This window comes from Bemisia tabaci, chromosome 7 (genome assembly GCF_918797505.1).
Source record: "Bemisia tabaci chromosome 7, PGI_BMITA_v3".
NCBI lineage: Eukaryota > Metazoa > Arthropoda > Insecta > Hemiptera > Aleyrodidae > Bemisia > Bemisia tabaci.
In genome coordinates, this window is record NC_092799.1 from 41,340,916 (window position 1) to 41,357,717 (window position 16,802).

At 38.3% G+C, this 16,802-nt stretch overlaps 1 protein-coding gene across 2 annotated transcripts in view; it reads left to right on the forward strand.

The window, feature by feature from the left end:
• Positions 1-7,507, forward strand: part of LOC109032973 (uncharacterized) — a 321,437-nt gene extending 313,930 nt beyond the window's left edge. For both annotated transcript variants that reach the window (XM_072302532.1, XM_072302533.1), the window contains one exon: positions 932-7,507. In XM_072302532.1, coding sequence (XP_072158633.1) covers positions 1,253-3,169 — 1,917 coding nt within the window. In that variant the 5' untranslated portion in view covers positions 932-1,252 and the 3' untranslated portion in view covers positions 3,170-7,507. The remainder of the gene's footprint in view (positions 1-931) is intronic.
• Positions 7,508-16,802: the final 9,295 nt, after the last annotated feature.

Genomic DNA, 16,802 nt, shown 5'->3' on the forward strand with positions numbered 1-16,802 from the left:
GTGATAGGCTAACAACGGCAACCCACGAGAGACCCAATAGTTCATCCATCATTTACCCCTTTAGTCTATGAGAACCACCCATTTTAACCAAGAGGATCGCTCTATACTCCTTATGTCTTCTTTCTCTATAGCTTTGTCTATCAATTTCCGCTGACCAGACCAGTCCGCGAGCTGGCTGCCTAGGTCACGGACTGGGCAATTTCACCAACGGGGCGTAACACGAACATGACGAGAATGATCATTATGGACAGGTTGATAGACTTTGGAGTTTGATTTTTTTGGACACTTATTGTTGAAGGAATTCTCGACTGACAACAATTTTTGGCTACTAACAAACAACTTTATTTAACAGAAATAAACAATAATCTGTCTCAAGTATAAAACTATTGACAGCAAGAAGTCTTTACAAAAGGTACATTCATTTTCACCTGTTGAATAAACCTGAGAACAAGCCTTTACGTAAAATGAGCCTATGGGTTATTAAACATTGTATTATAGCATAGGTGTGAACTAAAAAAAAATGTAATAGAAACTAGGAAAATCTTTTGCCAGAGAGAAGATGGCAAACTAAAATATGCGTTAAAATAATCAACTTCAGGATCAGGTCATTCAATGATTGAAACTTAAAAGATCAAATAAAATAGAGTTTAGCTGCAGTCTCGACGACATTGTTTCATGAGAAGATTTGTAAAGGCTTTACTTGCAGCTAATTTGAAAAGAGTACCAAGAAAAATTAAATTAATAATAATAATAATTAAGTTTTCGAAATTATGATGAAGACTTTTCTATTTTTCTCTTGGATCTTCAGTGCTGTAATCACTGGAACAAACAAAATTACACATCCTGTATGAATGAAAGCACTAAAATCAAACACAAAAAGAATATCTAGGATTGCTTATACTTATAATTTTTGTTTGTTTTTCTGTTGCAGAATTGTGGAGTATGAAGAAAATCTTAAAAATGAGACACATTTAACAGCGGGCAAGACGTTGACACAATGATCTCAAAAAGTTATTCTCAAAATCTCTGCTGTTCATTTTATGGTTTACTGACGTTTTCCTGATAATGGCATTATTTGAGCACATTCATTGTCCATTGTCCATTGAAGGTTGTTTCTTGTTGAGATTTATAACTGCACTGCGAAACAAAGTGTTCACATTCACGTGATAAGACGTAAAGGCTGGAGAAAGACCTGTAACTCATTACGCAAGACCAGAGATAGAGAATCACTCACATTTTAGCACGGAGTTGAATGATGGATGTATCAGGAAATTTCCATGGGGAAGATTATAACAAGCAGGATTTTTTAGACTTCATAATGACGCCCGGACTAAACGAGGAAAACCTAGTCTCAGCAGATTTCAGTAATAAGCAACTCAAAAACTTCGGCTTGTTCTACGACAATTTTGAGAGCTTGAATGAAAACAAAGAGTCTAAGCAAAAGACGGACAATGGGAGAAAGAACTCAGGGGCAGGGAGCAATGAGAAAGAAACGAACAATAATCACCTTCTGATGGGTTCAGACTCAGGTGTAAACTACTCGTCCTACTGGGGCAATAAAGAAGAAATGATGAAATGGGACACGACGATGTTAGTGGATGAAATTAATAGCTGGAGCAGTCCCATGAATGACGTCCAAGATGCCAACTGTGATAACAATACAGATGGGTCCATCTACACACTAACAGTGCTGAACAATCCGACTTCCAATAGCCTCCTCTCAGAGGACACCAACAAGGCAGTGCCATCATGGTACCGCGATGCGCCTGAAGTTCACAGTATTAATGCTCAACCAAATGAAAAAAGTGAGAACCAAACGTTACATCAAACTGCCAACAGCGACATGCTGGTAATAGAATCTCTGTTGAATATCATGCCTAATACTAGCAATGCCTCACAAATCAATGTTCCTACAAGTGATAGCAATTTAAAGGATAAGAAGAGCACACCCAACCCTCCAAACGATCCCTCGTTTGAACAGAAACTGAAAAGTACAAAAAGTCTCAACGATAACCACCAAATTATCGGAGAAGAGGATAATTTCTACGCTAGGAATTCATCAAATGTAAATAAAATCATTTTAGAAATGAACCTAAATGAAAATGAAGAGCGGAAGAAGAGTTCTAGCCAAAACTTAGCTGTGAAATCGGAATGGATTGATCTTGAGTCGAACATTTCTACTGATCTGATCAACAATTCGCTGCTGCGAAACGCGCTGCAAGGCAAGAGTCTCTTGCGATATAATGCGGTTGCGGATAAAGAAAAAGCCAATGAATATTCTACTAAACTTGCACACCCACAAGTAAGCAGCAATAGCGGAAATAGTAATAACTGTTTGAATCAGTTCGGCCTCGATGAGAGCAGAGGTATGAAAATAGAAGAAAGTCAAATAGGAACAATGTCGCCGACAACTGCGGAACATAGGGCAATACTTCTTTACAATAACCAACCAACGCCTGAAGATGATCGGTTGTGCAGTAGGATCGGTATTCTAGACAGCGGTTCTGAGAGTACAAATGTAGACGATATTTTTCTTTCTCACCTCGACAGTTCGGTAGCTTTTCCCGAAGACTACGAAAAACTGAAGAGTATTGAGAACGAAGTAGCTGAATCTGTGAGTCTCAACTCTCCATACTATTTTAGCAATAATGGTAGCAGTAATGACCCAACCTCAAGTAGTTCCAGTTGGCATCCAGGCATGATTCCGCCCAACTCGCTTATGAGCCCGATTTTCCCGCACAACCAAGTTCCTAATTTAGAAATAGCCTCTACGACATCTCCTGTAATAAATAGCGGTTATCATACACCGGGCGCCAGTATGCAAAAGTCTAGAAAGTACAAGCGACAGCCCGCATCGAGCAAGAGTAGTACCGGCCCCACCAACTCTCTCAAATCTTCGAATGTGACCAACCCCTCGTCTGGTCTTCGCAAGGAAAGGTCCCTGCACTATTGTAATATATGTAATAAAGGATTTAAGGATAAGTATTCTGTAAATGTACATATTCGAACGCACACTGGGGAAAAACCTTTTTCCTGCACACTGTGTGGAAAGTCTTTCAGACAAAAAGCTCATTTGGCCAAGCATTATCACACCCATCTGACGAACCAGGGACAATCCAAGACGAACCATGCGAACAACTCGCCCAACAATGGTAGTAAAAACAGCTGATAGTAGAGCTAAAATCCGAGTCCATCCTTTGAATCGAAATTTTTAACAGATCTATGAATTGAGAATCAAAATACTCAACAACCAAAATACCAAAAAGACACTCCATGATAAGTCCCAAATGGAACGTTCAGCAATGGACCACTAGTCAAGGTACGAATTTAAGCATTCTAATACATGTTTCCGAACCAGAATTTCACGCGAAACACGATTTGCGCAACGAAAATTACGGAAATCAACTCCTAAGGAAGATATTAACGTTTTTATTTCACATTGGTTATGAGGAATTTGAAAGGCCCGCTCACAAGAAACTCAAAGCTCTACGTAAGTCAAATCGCGCACCACAACGGTTTCAGTGAGCCTCTCAATCGAGCAAACGTTCATTTCCCACCATGTGTTGTTCAAACTATAAGCAATTTGCTATAACTGAGCCAAAGCGTCAAGATTGAGGTTGCCAGATTTTTATATCGCAGAGACTGTCATGATGACGTTTAGCGCGCGATGTGAATCACGTATAGCATTGAGTTTTCATGAGCGGGTGGTTTGAATTCACGCATCAAGACTCATTTAATTTCTTCGTAAGGAGTTGATTTCGGTAGTTTTTGTTGTGCGCATCGTGTTCTACGTGAAATTTTGGTTAAGAGACCTGTATCAGAATGCTGAAATTCGTACCTTGTCTAGTGGTCCATTGTCAAAAAAGGCTGAATGCAACTTGAATCCTGCCTACTTTTATCGTTTAATTGTAACTCTGCATTCTGCATCTAAACCGGCTAAACAGTAATCTCTACTTTGAGACTTAAACAATAAAGGATACCGTACTTACAGACATTGGAAAGTCTGTTCTCTCAAAAATTTTTGATACGTTACCAGCAAAATTTGTTTGAGAAAAGTGATGGTTCTTTACTCCCCAATGATGCCATTTTTGAGATTTTGAGCAGGGAAAGTGCACTTAAAGCCCATCGATTGTATGCCAGTTGGCAAAACATCAGCGATTAGGGATGAGATTGTGATTGCGATGACCGAGATTTTCGAATACCGGTGATCGATTACTGTGATTAGCTAAGTGACTAGGAACACTTGTTTTTCTGCCTTTTTTTTATACCTTTTGCATTTTTATCCAGAAATGTATTTTTAAATGTAAGAGTGTAATAACTTACATGACTGCGTTTCAAAAATGCAGTAAAAGTTATTGAATAAGTTAGTACAAACGTATTTGATTATCGCGGATGAGTGCACTACGATTACAATTAAAGATACAGGTAGCAGGTATACAAGTACCACCGGCAATGATGTTGTTTTTTATAACTTTAGCTGATGAGCAGAGTAGACGAATATTTTACATGACATTTCCGTAATTAAGAGTCAAAGAAACGTCATCAAAAATTATAGAAAAATCGAGTTATTTGCATTTTCGACTTCGGGTGATACTCGACTAATACAGCAAGAAATTGATCATACTTACAATGTTGACTAGAAGATTCCAAAACCGACATGCTGACGAGCTTTCGGACAGATAATTGGGCCAGTTTTTCACTAAATAGCAGAATTGATGGAGGCTCATCTCAGGGGGCGATTCTATTGGACAAGCAAAAGAAAAGAGAGGGACAAATTAGAGCTGGCAGAAGACAAGAGTTCAGTAATAAAAACTAAGGGGGTATCGTGCCACAAATTGCTGATACTGATTAGATACCACCAAATCGCTGATTCATTATTAAGACCTAAAAATTTCAATTTAAGTTGTTTTTCCTAAACTGAATTACTTAATACATTTCGTCTTCTAATCAAAAAGATTTGCTGATACCTGACTCTAAGCAATGACACTGCTCGGTTATTTTTAAAACGAGATGAACGTTGGAAACTAGGGCAAACCACAATAGGTAATTATGATAATTACAAATAGGTAACAAATAACATAAAAAAGGAAAAAGAAAATGTGCGTTTGGGATGCATATTTGTACAAGGAGAATCAGAGAATATTTGTATGCCTCGGCCTACTCTTAAAAAAAATGTTGAACCCTTCTTTTGAATTTTCAAACATTTTGTCTATTAAAGATCATTTTTTTCTGTCGCAAGCTTTTGTAAGGTTTTCACGAATATTCAGCTAAATACCTTCCTGTGGATTTCAGCTATCACTTTAATTTTGATCATTGTAGATGCTCATCCAATATCCATAAAGATCAATAAACATGCCATTGCTGTATCTGGTACTATACATTGATATAAACAAGTCTACGTTGGGCAATACATTGAAGCAGGCCTTTATGTGTCATAAATACTAAGTTAAGCACAAAATACGCATAACTGTCCAATCTGGATTACATTATTTATTATCTTAAAGGTACAGTGTAAAAATTAGAGATCTATACATATCTGAAGAATTATTTCTGTAGAGTTATTTTATACAGTGTAATGAATTAAATAAATTTTTATTTTTGTTACAACAAATGCATGTTTCTTTTACCGAGTACAATACATACTCAAAGCTCCAGCTGCCTACTTTCATTTTCAAAAAATCGATTTATCATGGAAGCAGGTTAATAAAGTCAGAGTTAAATTATTGATTCATGCACCTCTTTTTCGCCTTCATCTGAACTTTACCTTGATTCCAGCCAAAGAAGTTCAGCCAACTGAATACATCTTTTCAACCCTGATGAGAAATCTAAAATTTTTCTCACTTTGCCGAAATTTTCTTGAGAAAATTGATACAACTCTCCTGAGTTCCAGATGTAAATATCATATTTTTTTAATCTTTTGATAGATTCTTCGACGTATATTCAAATGTTCAATTCCAAAAGCGTTTCTCATTTTTATTCCATCTGGCCACTGAGAGATTCCCTATTACTTCGATGATTTGACGATTCAAATACGCCATGCAAGAGGTCAATAATGGAGGCTCAGGGGCAAATAAAATAAATCTTCGTACTGCCGTACTAAGGAAGAACGCCGCATGAGCCTCCACACGGTGCCAAGTTTCTTCCAATAAAAGCCGAATTTACTGGGAAACTTGTGAATATTATTTTCCAAAATTTTCAGACAATTTCGTACGCAATTTAATCCAAAATATATGATAAAATATATGAAAATTTCAGAGAGGAATGTGCATGAATGTCGTCAAAAATACATATTTTGGTGGAAAAACACTATCCGTTTCAGTATGCGGCAAATCAGAATAAAAACCATGATACAACTTATCAATGCATTATGAATGGTACGTTGCTGCGTCAGCGACGAGATCAAAGCTATATACAACTCGTGTTCGTGCCTATTCTTAGCCTTTTCCTCCTCAAGATTTTCCATTTTTTAAGAAGTGTAGTTTTACATTGACAACTTATTCACTCGTTTTCGCAAATCTGCCCTTAATTCCTTTTCAAACACTTCGGGGCCATTCTTTACTGGTAAAAAAAGTAAAGTAAGTGGTAAAATACGCTGTTTCTTTACGTCAAAATTATCCGCCGATGTAAGTTTCCTTTTCACGGATGAAAATTTACTTGCATTAGCTTTTGCTCCTTGTTTGCATTTAATTTTTGGTAGACTCTTTCTTCGAATATTTTTGTCTGCGCCCTACATGAATCGTTATATCAATTTTACCAAGCCATTCTTCAATTCTCTCCTTTAATTCTACAATTTTTTTTCAAATCTAATGCTGTATCGAGTAGAATCAAATAAGTTTTGCTCTTGGAGCCATCGTTTTTTAAAAAAGTGACTTTAGTTATTTTAAAACTTCAGCATGTTTTCTGAAGTCCTCATACTCTTGGAAAGTCGATTTTAATAGTGGTCAATCTTCGTTTTCAACAGAAATTTTTTTTTGGCCTCTTTTATCACTGGAAGTTAAATTTTTTGTCCGTACCGTAGACCAACTAAACAGGCTTGTTTTCCTATCAATACGTGCGATAATAATACCGTTTTAAGTTTTTTTGCACTCATAGAGCTATATTCTTGTAGAAGAATAAAACAAAATATCCTTCAAAGTTTTTACTTTCAAAATTTAGCCCCCAAATTGCTCTAAAGTCCGATTTCTAGAATTTTGCGCCATCATTTTTCTCCTAAAAAAGCCAGGAAATGTAATTAAACGCTTAATTTTAATTAATTTCTTTAGAACTAACTTAGAAGATGTGGTAGACAACTTTTTTAAAGAATTTCTACAGGTTTGCTCTTTTTAAAGCTACAAATTGTACAATTTTTTACTGGTCTACGGTACAGGACAATAACGTTACGGTACGGACAAACGGGCTACGGTAAGGACGAAGAGGCATTCGTAAATATTACTGTATGCAAGGGCCGAATTATAAAGAACTGAAATTCATTGGGGAATAAACTGCTAAGTTATAGCATAGCTTATAAGTGCCACTTTTATAAATAATTACAGGCAATAAAGGTAAAAAGAGTAAGTAAATCAGTTTTTCAAAAATAATGAACTGCTTTTATTTTAAAGTAAACGCATTAAATAATTAGGGACAAATCTTAGAAGCTGAGTTCTTAAAACAAGCTTGACAACGTTAGAACGTTTTAGGTGCACTTTTACAAAATAAGAAAGAAAACAAAAAGGTAAATTTATCGAAAATGTGGTCACAAATCACCTTAAATAAATATTTAAAGGACAATAAGAAAAAAATAAGTTAGATATTAACGAATAAATATTAAACGAATAAATTGCTATGAACTTCAGACGAAAAAGAGGACTCAAAGTTCTAAAAGAAAAAATGAAAAAAATAAAAAGATGGCGATCCTTATGCAATCATCGAAAAAAAAGCCTCCTTCTTCTAAGTCGCGTCGTACTAAAAAAAAAATACGTCTCTCTTTTTTTTTTAAATTCCAAATTTTGGTGATAGATAAAATAAAGTAAAGTGGGATGATCTATCAAACAGCGTACCGATTTTTGGATGACTTTCGCATTTTGTCCGTACTTACCGTAGACCCGGCCGCATCGCACGTCAGCTACGGGCTACGATACCGGACGGCTAGGGGCTACGGTACGGACGGCTACGGTGCGGACAAATCGTGTGATTATTGGCAACGGTGCTCGGGCATATTCACGCATGTGGTTGAAATTCTGGATTTGAGGTTAAGATATCAGAGCGTATCAAAAAATACCAAAATTCGAGAGTTTGAAGTGATTTATGCATTAAAAAGGTAGGTATACGGTAAGGACATCCTAGATGGTCGTTAAACCTAGAAACTCATAAAAAACGGTCAAAATTTACTGTTTCATTGCGGTTTTTTTTCCTCTGCTCGACATCAGCGTGTGATAGTCACGATAACGCAAAAAAAGTAAACAAAGTTCTTAAGTGCTGCACTCTAACGGACGAAATGATGCTGAAAAAAGGGGGCTACGGTACAGGACGCGAATTCCGCAGACAAGGCTGCTTGACGCAAAGACGGTCAATATTTTCACTTATTTGGATGAATATAACTGAAAATAATAAGTTAGGTACAAGTTGAGTGTGAATTTACAGCAGAAGTGGAAGTATTTAGATGCAAGATGATGGTTATGAAGCGTTAAAGTTGCGCACTTGAGTCGCAGACAGGCTACGGTACAGGACATTTCAGCTGTTTAGGGCCAAAATTCTGGTATTAAATGGCAAAAACTGCCTAAAACGATGTTGGGATCTGATTAAGCGTAAAATTTTGAACAAATTCAAAAAAAAAAAGGGTCAGATTTTTCCATTTTGAAGGGCTAAAAAGTCGGGAGACATGGTAGAGCAAAACTTATTTGACTCTACTCTATCGTCGTTTCTAATATCGCCAAAAACAGTGCGGTCGCCTGTTAGCGCAAAACGCATATTAGCACCTACATGACTGCAGGAACCCTGCAAGCATTGCGTCAAACACAGTGCGTCAGTGCGGTCGTCGCGCGCCGCATATTAGCGCCTACAAGAAGGAAGGAATACTTCAAGCATTGCGTCAAACACAATGAGTCAGTGCGGTTGCCGCGCGCCGCATATTAGCGCCTACAAGAGTGCGGGAATACTTCACGCATTGCGCCTAACGCAGTGCGGTCGCTAGGGATCGCGGCTGAAAGCCAAATAGGTGGTTGTCAAACAGCTGGTTGGTTTTAAAGTAGCTGTACAACTATGATTACAACAGACTTTTTCTAGAACTTTAGCTAAGGTTGGAACCACAGTGATAGGACGATAGTTTGTTACTAGCTCACGATTACTCAATTTTATAAAGAGACGGGTGACGGTTTCCTTTTCCATTAACTCAAGAAAGACACCTTCTGTAATGTAGTAGTTTACATTAAACGATGCAAGCATAATGAATTCATATACGTCGGTAAGTAATTTGGGACTAGCGGAAAGCTAAGATTTTCCTTCACTTTCGCGTGATACCACAAACCTACCCCGGAGTTCGAATAGTTGTATGCTTGATTTCCGCATTTATCGGTCCGAGAGAAATAACTATATTCATAAACGGCAGCATTTAGAGACGATCGAGAAATTAAGATATTCCTTCATTTTTGCATATACCTACCGCGTGACTACTGCATAGATCGCTTTGACCGGTGTGGATTCATAAAACATTTTAACGTTTGTCGTGAACATTAAAAAAATACGTGCTTTCTAACCGGCGGTTTTGTAAAAACGTGAGAAATTATAGATGTTTTTCATCTAAGTGTTTCTAAATTTATTTTACAATTTTTACAAGGTAGCCTTTGGGGCTGTAGAACAAGTCAAAAATGGGAGGGCAGAGTATTGCGGCAAAAACGCCATCTTTCCGGCGGTTTTGTAAAACTGAGAAATTACGCGTTCTTCATCTCAATGTCGCGGTTAGTACGTGATTTTTTTGGCGGTTTTTTAAACAATTATACCTACATCAGGCGCTTTTCACCTCAATACCACCGTGAAAGCTCCGGAATGCAATAATTGTTGCGGGCTTGATTTCCGCGTTTAACGATGCGAGAGTTATATATATATTCGTAAACGTCCGTAATTTGTGACGATCGAAAAGCTATATGATATTCCTTCATTTTCTCGTGATACCGAATGACTACTCCGCAGATAGCATTCATCAGTGTTACTTTATAAAACATGTTTACGCAAATTTCCGTAGAACATTAAACAATATACGTGATTTATCCAGCGAGTTTCTAAAAAACATGAGAAATTATACACGATATTCATCTTAGTATTGCAGCAAATACGCGATCGATCCATTGGTATGGACCACTAGACAAGGTACAACATTAAGCATGCTGAAACATGTTTCTTAACCAAAATTTCACGTAGAGGACAATTCGTGCAACGAAAATTACTGAAATTAACTCTTTACCAAGATATTTAATGTTTCTTGACGCGTGAATTCAGACCTCCCGCTCATGAAAACTCAATGGTCTGCGTGCGTCAAATCGCACAAACGTTACTGTGGCTGTCTCTGCGATACGAAAATATAGTAGCCTCGTCATGACGCTTCGGCTCAGCTATAGCAAATTTTTCACACTTGGAGCGGAAAGGTTGGGAAAGGAACAGTGCTCGATTGAGAAACCAAACCTGCCGAAACCGTTGTAAGGCGCAATTTGACTCGCGTAGAGTATTGAGTTTCTCGTGACCGGGCAATTCAAATTTCCTGTTACCAATGTAAAATTAAAACGTTAATATTTTAGTATTAGGAGTTGATTTCAGTAATTTTTGATGCAAGAATCGTGTTCTACATGAAATTCTGGTTAAAAAACATGTAGTATCAGAGTGCTTAAATTCGTACCTTGCCTAGTGGTCCATTGTAAAACTGTGAGAAGGTACGCGTTGTTTAATATTTATATTAACATCGCGACTTTTCCGCCGATTTTGGAGAACCATAAAAAATTACGGGTATTTAACCTCAGAATCGCGGCAAACACGCGATTTTTCCTAGGGTTTTGTGAAAGAAAGAGAAAATACAGCTGTTCATTTCAAAATCATATCAAATAATTCTAGCTGTTTTGTAAAAACATAAAAAATAAGACCTTTTTGCATCAAGATCGCGGCTAGTACACTCCGGACTCTGGAGTTGCGCTTGGTGTCCACTTAGACCAGTTAAACATTTTCATGTAAATTTCCTTTATCATTCAAAAAATACGAGATTTTTGCAGGGGTTTGGTGAGAAAGGGCGAAAATACACATTGCTAATCTTAATATGTTGCAAATAAGCCATTTTTCCGGCGGTTTTGTAACAACATAGAAATCAACTCATTTCTATAAAGGATCTTTTTTTGGGGGGAGGGGGGGGGGGAGTTTTGTGGCTTCTATTCCTTTGTTCAAATTTTTTAGGAATCTACAGCCATCTATAGACAAATAAAGGACCTTAAAAATATGGAGAGTGGTTGCAAGGCAGCCTCCTTAAAATAAGTCATGTAATGTAATACTGTACATTGGCCTTAAGATTTAGCTGTCATATACTGTAATACCCCTGGTAAAAATTGGCAGTAGAATCTGTGTTCCAAAATACCATAGACCTGAAGCCGGCTGTAAGATTTTCAATAGCTTCTAAAGCCGGATGCACAATTTCTTATAGCCTTTTATAGCCGATGGCGATTAAGCAACAGCCAGGTGATAAAGTGTATGCTAAATGTTACTAATAACGGATGCTAGGACTTATTGAGTTTTTGGACTACTGCTCTCTTTTTGGGCCGTAGTATCTTGATTTATTTTCCAGGAAAGCTCTGTACTTTTGATGGATGTCTGTCATTCCTAATATATTAAAGCGCATTCAGTTTCGTATGATACTTTGCAATACCTCTGGTGTGAAATAGTTGCTCCAAGCGCCGGCCGTGACACGCTGCGGCGCGACAGGCGGGCAGCCAGAGTGAAACGCGCATTGGCGCCTACAAACCTAACAGGGATACTTCAAGCATTGCGCAATGCGTGAAGTATCCCTGTTAGGTTTGTAGGCGCTAGTGCGCGCTTAACTCTGGCAGCACGCCGCGCCGCTCCGCTCTGTTTTAGGCTCCAATATACAATCTCGCGGAGTCAGCGTTTTTCAACCCATGATTGTAAAATGTTTGCACATCCTGGATGGATTATTATCATTTTAATTGATGAAAAAAAATATGTATTGAAGGAAAATATAATATGTGTTTTGTGAATATTACGGTGGTTTCGTATCAAACTTAATGATTACCAAAGCGCACGAATTTCTACACAATTTCTTATAGCCTTTTATAGCCGATGGAGATAAAGTGTAAAGCCCGGCGATAGGAGCTACAGCCCGACTGTATACTTTTTTTATCGCTTCGTATAGCCCGGCTATATGATTTACTCCACTTTCTACAGCCAGCTATACGATTTTCTATTGCCTTCTTTAGCCGGCTATAAGAATTCCTATGGTATTTTGAAACGCAGCCAAACGACGCCTCCTATCGCCAATTTTTACCAGGGACTTTACACTGGCCTATCCTATCAGCCAATCAACCCGAGGGTACAGGAAGGCGCAGACATTACCAATTGTTATTTCATGACAGGGTTAACTTTGCATCAGTCTTTTTTTCAGACCAAAACTTAAGTACTTGCTCTGACATAGAAACATACATTTTGATGTTGTAAGTCTGCAACCACATACCTCGGTTTACAAAATTACAAAGAGCCTCCCAAAAAAGAGGCCAATTTTGGCCCCTTTTTAGGTATTCGATTCGACCATCGGACCAAGGTTTAAATGGAAGCTTATATTAACAGAAAACTCAGGAAAAAATTTCAAGATGAGTATAGGGACCGTTTTCGAGTTACGGGGGGGCAAAGGGGTCACAATCCGGCCTAATTTTTTGCTGTTTTCTTGTAGAATTGATGTATTGGCGGGGTTCTTATCGTTGTTTACGCATGTGTAGCACATGGATTCCTACGTACTTTTACACGTAGAATCGATTTTTAACGTTGCCGAATCGATATACTGATCAGTTAAATCGATTTTGAACGATTTATTAAGGAAAATCGATGATTTTTCAGGATCGAAATTGTTTATTTTCGATTCATGAATGAATAAATGCACCTGAAATGACTGAAGCACACGTAACCCTATGTATTTTGATACGTAGAATTGATTTTTAATGTTGACGAATCGATTTATCTATCGTTTGTATCGATTTTTTGCGATTTTTTACGGAAAATCGATGACTTTTCGGAATTAAAATCGGGTTTGCTCCATCCGAGATCGGAGATATGTACCCAACATATGATTGGAACACATTGACTCTTACGTATTTTTATACGTAGAATCGATCTATAACCTCGATAAGTCGATATATCGATCAATTGTATTGAATTTTTGCGATTTTTTTGCGGAAAATCGATGGTTTATCGGTATTAAGATCGGTGTCTCTCCATCCAAGATCGGAGAAATGTACCCTTTATGATTGGAGCACATGAATTCTTATGTATTTCTACACGTAGAATCAATTTTAAACGTCGACGAGTCGATATATCGATCTGACATACCACAACTCTTGCGATTTTTTACGGATATTCGATGGTTCTTTTGGACTGGCATTGGAAACATCTACCAGATATGACTGGAGCCCATCGATTCGTTTGTGATTATTCTCGCAAAATCAATTTTTAAGAAGTCGACGAGTCGATACATTGGCTGGTCATATTGACTACTTGTGATTTTTATGAAAAATCGATTTTTTGATCAGGAATATGACCAGTCAATAAATCGACTCGTAAACTTCAAAAATTGATTTTGCGAGAATAATCACAAACGAATCGATGTGCTCCAGTCATGTCTGTTAGATTTTTCCAATGCCAATCCGAAAGAACCATCGAATATCCGTAAAAAATCGCAAGAGTTGTGTATGTCAGATCGATATATCGACGCGTCGACGTTTAAAATTGATTCTACGTGCAGAATTACGTAAGAATTTATGTGCTCCAATCATGAAGGGTACATTTCTCCGATCTTGGACGGAGAGACACCGATCTCAATCCCGATAAACCATCGATTTTCCGCAAAAAAATCGCAAAAATTCAATACAATTGATCGATATATCGACTTATCGAGGTTATAGATCGATTCTACGTATAAAAATACGTAAGAATCAATGTGCTCCAATCATATGTTGGGTACATATCTCCGATCTCGGATGGAGCAAACCCGATTTTAATTCCGAAAAGTCATCGATTTTCCGTAAAAAATCGCAAAAAATCGATACAAACGATAGATAAATCGATTCGTCAACATTAAAAATCAATTCTACGTATCAAAATACATAGGGTTACGTGTGCTTCAGTCATTTCAGGTGCATTTATTCATTCATGAATCGAAAATAAACAATTTCGATCCTGAAAAATCATCGATTTTCCTTAATAAATCGTTCAAAATCGATTTAACTGATCAGTATATCGATTCGGCAACGTTAAAAATCGATTCTACGTGTAAAAGCACGTAGGAATCCATGTGCTACACATGCGTAAACAACGATAAGAACCCCGCCAATACATCAATTCTACAAGAAAACAGCAAAAAATTAGGCCGGATTGTGACCCCTTTGCCCCCCCGTAACTCGAAAACGGTCCCTATACTCATCTTGAAATTTTTTCCTGAGTTTTCTGTTAATATAAGCTTCCATTTAAACCTTGGTCCGATGGTCGAATCGAATACCTAAAAAGGGGCCAAATTTTGGGAGGCTCTTTCCCTTCATACTTAATTTTTTTTAATTACTTACTTAATAAATGGAAAACTACTCAAGCCAGACTCAACGACAATGCTTCAAAACTGCTGTGATTAGTCTTCTGTGCCAAGAAAATATTGCGCAAATTTCAAGGAATGACGCTGATTTGCTCTCCTTTGGAAAAATTAAAATTGTGGTGAAGATTTTCGAACACCGCAAATGAGCTACATGGTTGGAGACTTACACCGTCAATTTTTCCCCTTGCTATCTTCTGTATTTTCTCCAAGATATTTAACTCATCATCAGGGCTGGATTTAGAGGGGAGGGGGCACATGGGCCGCGGCCCATGGCAGCCTGACAGGACCCCACACTCTCCTTAGGAGAAAATGCCCCTCGATCGATTTTAGATTTTGTTATTGCATATAATTCCTTTCAAAATGCTGATTAAAAGTCATCATTGCGCCAACTTTCTACGATGCACCGTTTTTGCATGACACGCCCGCAAAGTTTCAATTATTCAACTATGCTATAAAGAGTCAAAACGAACGAGGCATTTGAGAACAGGCCTGATGTAAATAAGGAAAAACGAGTACGTGTCAGTCTTCTTGTCCGTTCCTGCCTGTTCTGGGGCTGTCTCCCTCCTGCTCTCGCCCCTTTGACGTTCACCGTTTTTCTCCGACTTTCCTGATCGTATGCTCACAAAACTGATTTGGATGGTCGAGCAAAAAGTGCTGAAATGAGGAATCTTTCTGACTCTTTATCGCCTGAGTAATAATTGAAAATTTCCGGGCATGTTGTGCGAAAACGGTACATTGTAGGAAGTTGACGCACTGATGACTTTTGATCAGCATCTTAAGAGGGATTGAATGCAATAAAACAATTGTGGTGCACTTTCCCACAAGGAGTGTGCGGGGATCTTCGGCCCTGCTTATCATTAGGATACAATTTGTTTTGACTAAACAGTGGCGTGCGGTGGGTTCAAAGATAGGGCAAGCTCTAGCGTTCGCTTTCCGTGGGGGGGGGGGGGGGGTAGCCTCTTTCCCTTCCTCCTCCCCCTAGCCTCCCTAGAAAATTCTTGAAGTTTTACTCTATATGCTCTATTTTTCGGATGAAATCTGATGGAACGTCTTGAAAAACTGTGGTTTTCTTTCTCTCTTACTTATGATTTCATTTACTCAACTTGTTTCGAATGTTCTTGAGTAATGGAGGACGGCTCCATGCTCTTGACTCCTACTTTTGCCACTTATTTGAGGCATTACAGTCTTTATTCTGCAGCGTTTAGAATTTTTTGAGTTACTTAAATCTCCCAAAAAAAAACCAGCTTTCTGCATTTAAAACATGATTGAAAATTGTCTATTTCATCACCAATTAGATCCAAGTGAGCGAAATTGTAAAGACTTTAAAGGGCATTTGTTCCGGAGAAGCAATTACAACCGCGACGAAAAGAGGGAGCAAGATAGCGCATCGGAGGCAGAAGCAGCGCGCTGCGGTGACAGGCCAAGAGATGGCCAAGAGAAGCGAGCTGCGATCGCGCAGCGAAGGGCTCGGACTCGGAACGTACCGTTCTCTCCGCCCGCCTTGATTCCGCCGCCGAGCAGTGCCTCTCCGCTCAGCTGATCGCAAGCGATTCTCCAGCGCATGAGTCGGCCCGTGTTTAGGCCGCACGGCTCGCTGCGCCACCTCCATCCGCTCTGCCGCTTTCGTACTTTGGTGGCTCTATACATATTTCTGTCTCTCTCTCTCTTTCTGTTTTTGATGCAATTTACTTACTGAACACCTTTTATAAATTATATTGGATAAAATGTAAAACATGTAATAGGTGTACTTTTCTTCTTTCTTTTGAAATCTTTGGGCAAGCGGTGCTTGCCTTGCTTATCCGGACCGCACGCCACTGTGACTAAATGACTAGAAAATATAAAACTCACCAATGGTAGCATGAGCAACTTTTACATAAATGAAGTTTTGACAGCTACTGTGGTACTGATGTTTCTCATGGAGAGGATAGATATATCTGTTCACAAGTGTAGATAACTGTGAATCGCAAATGTTGAAAGAGATGAT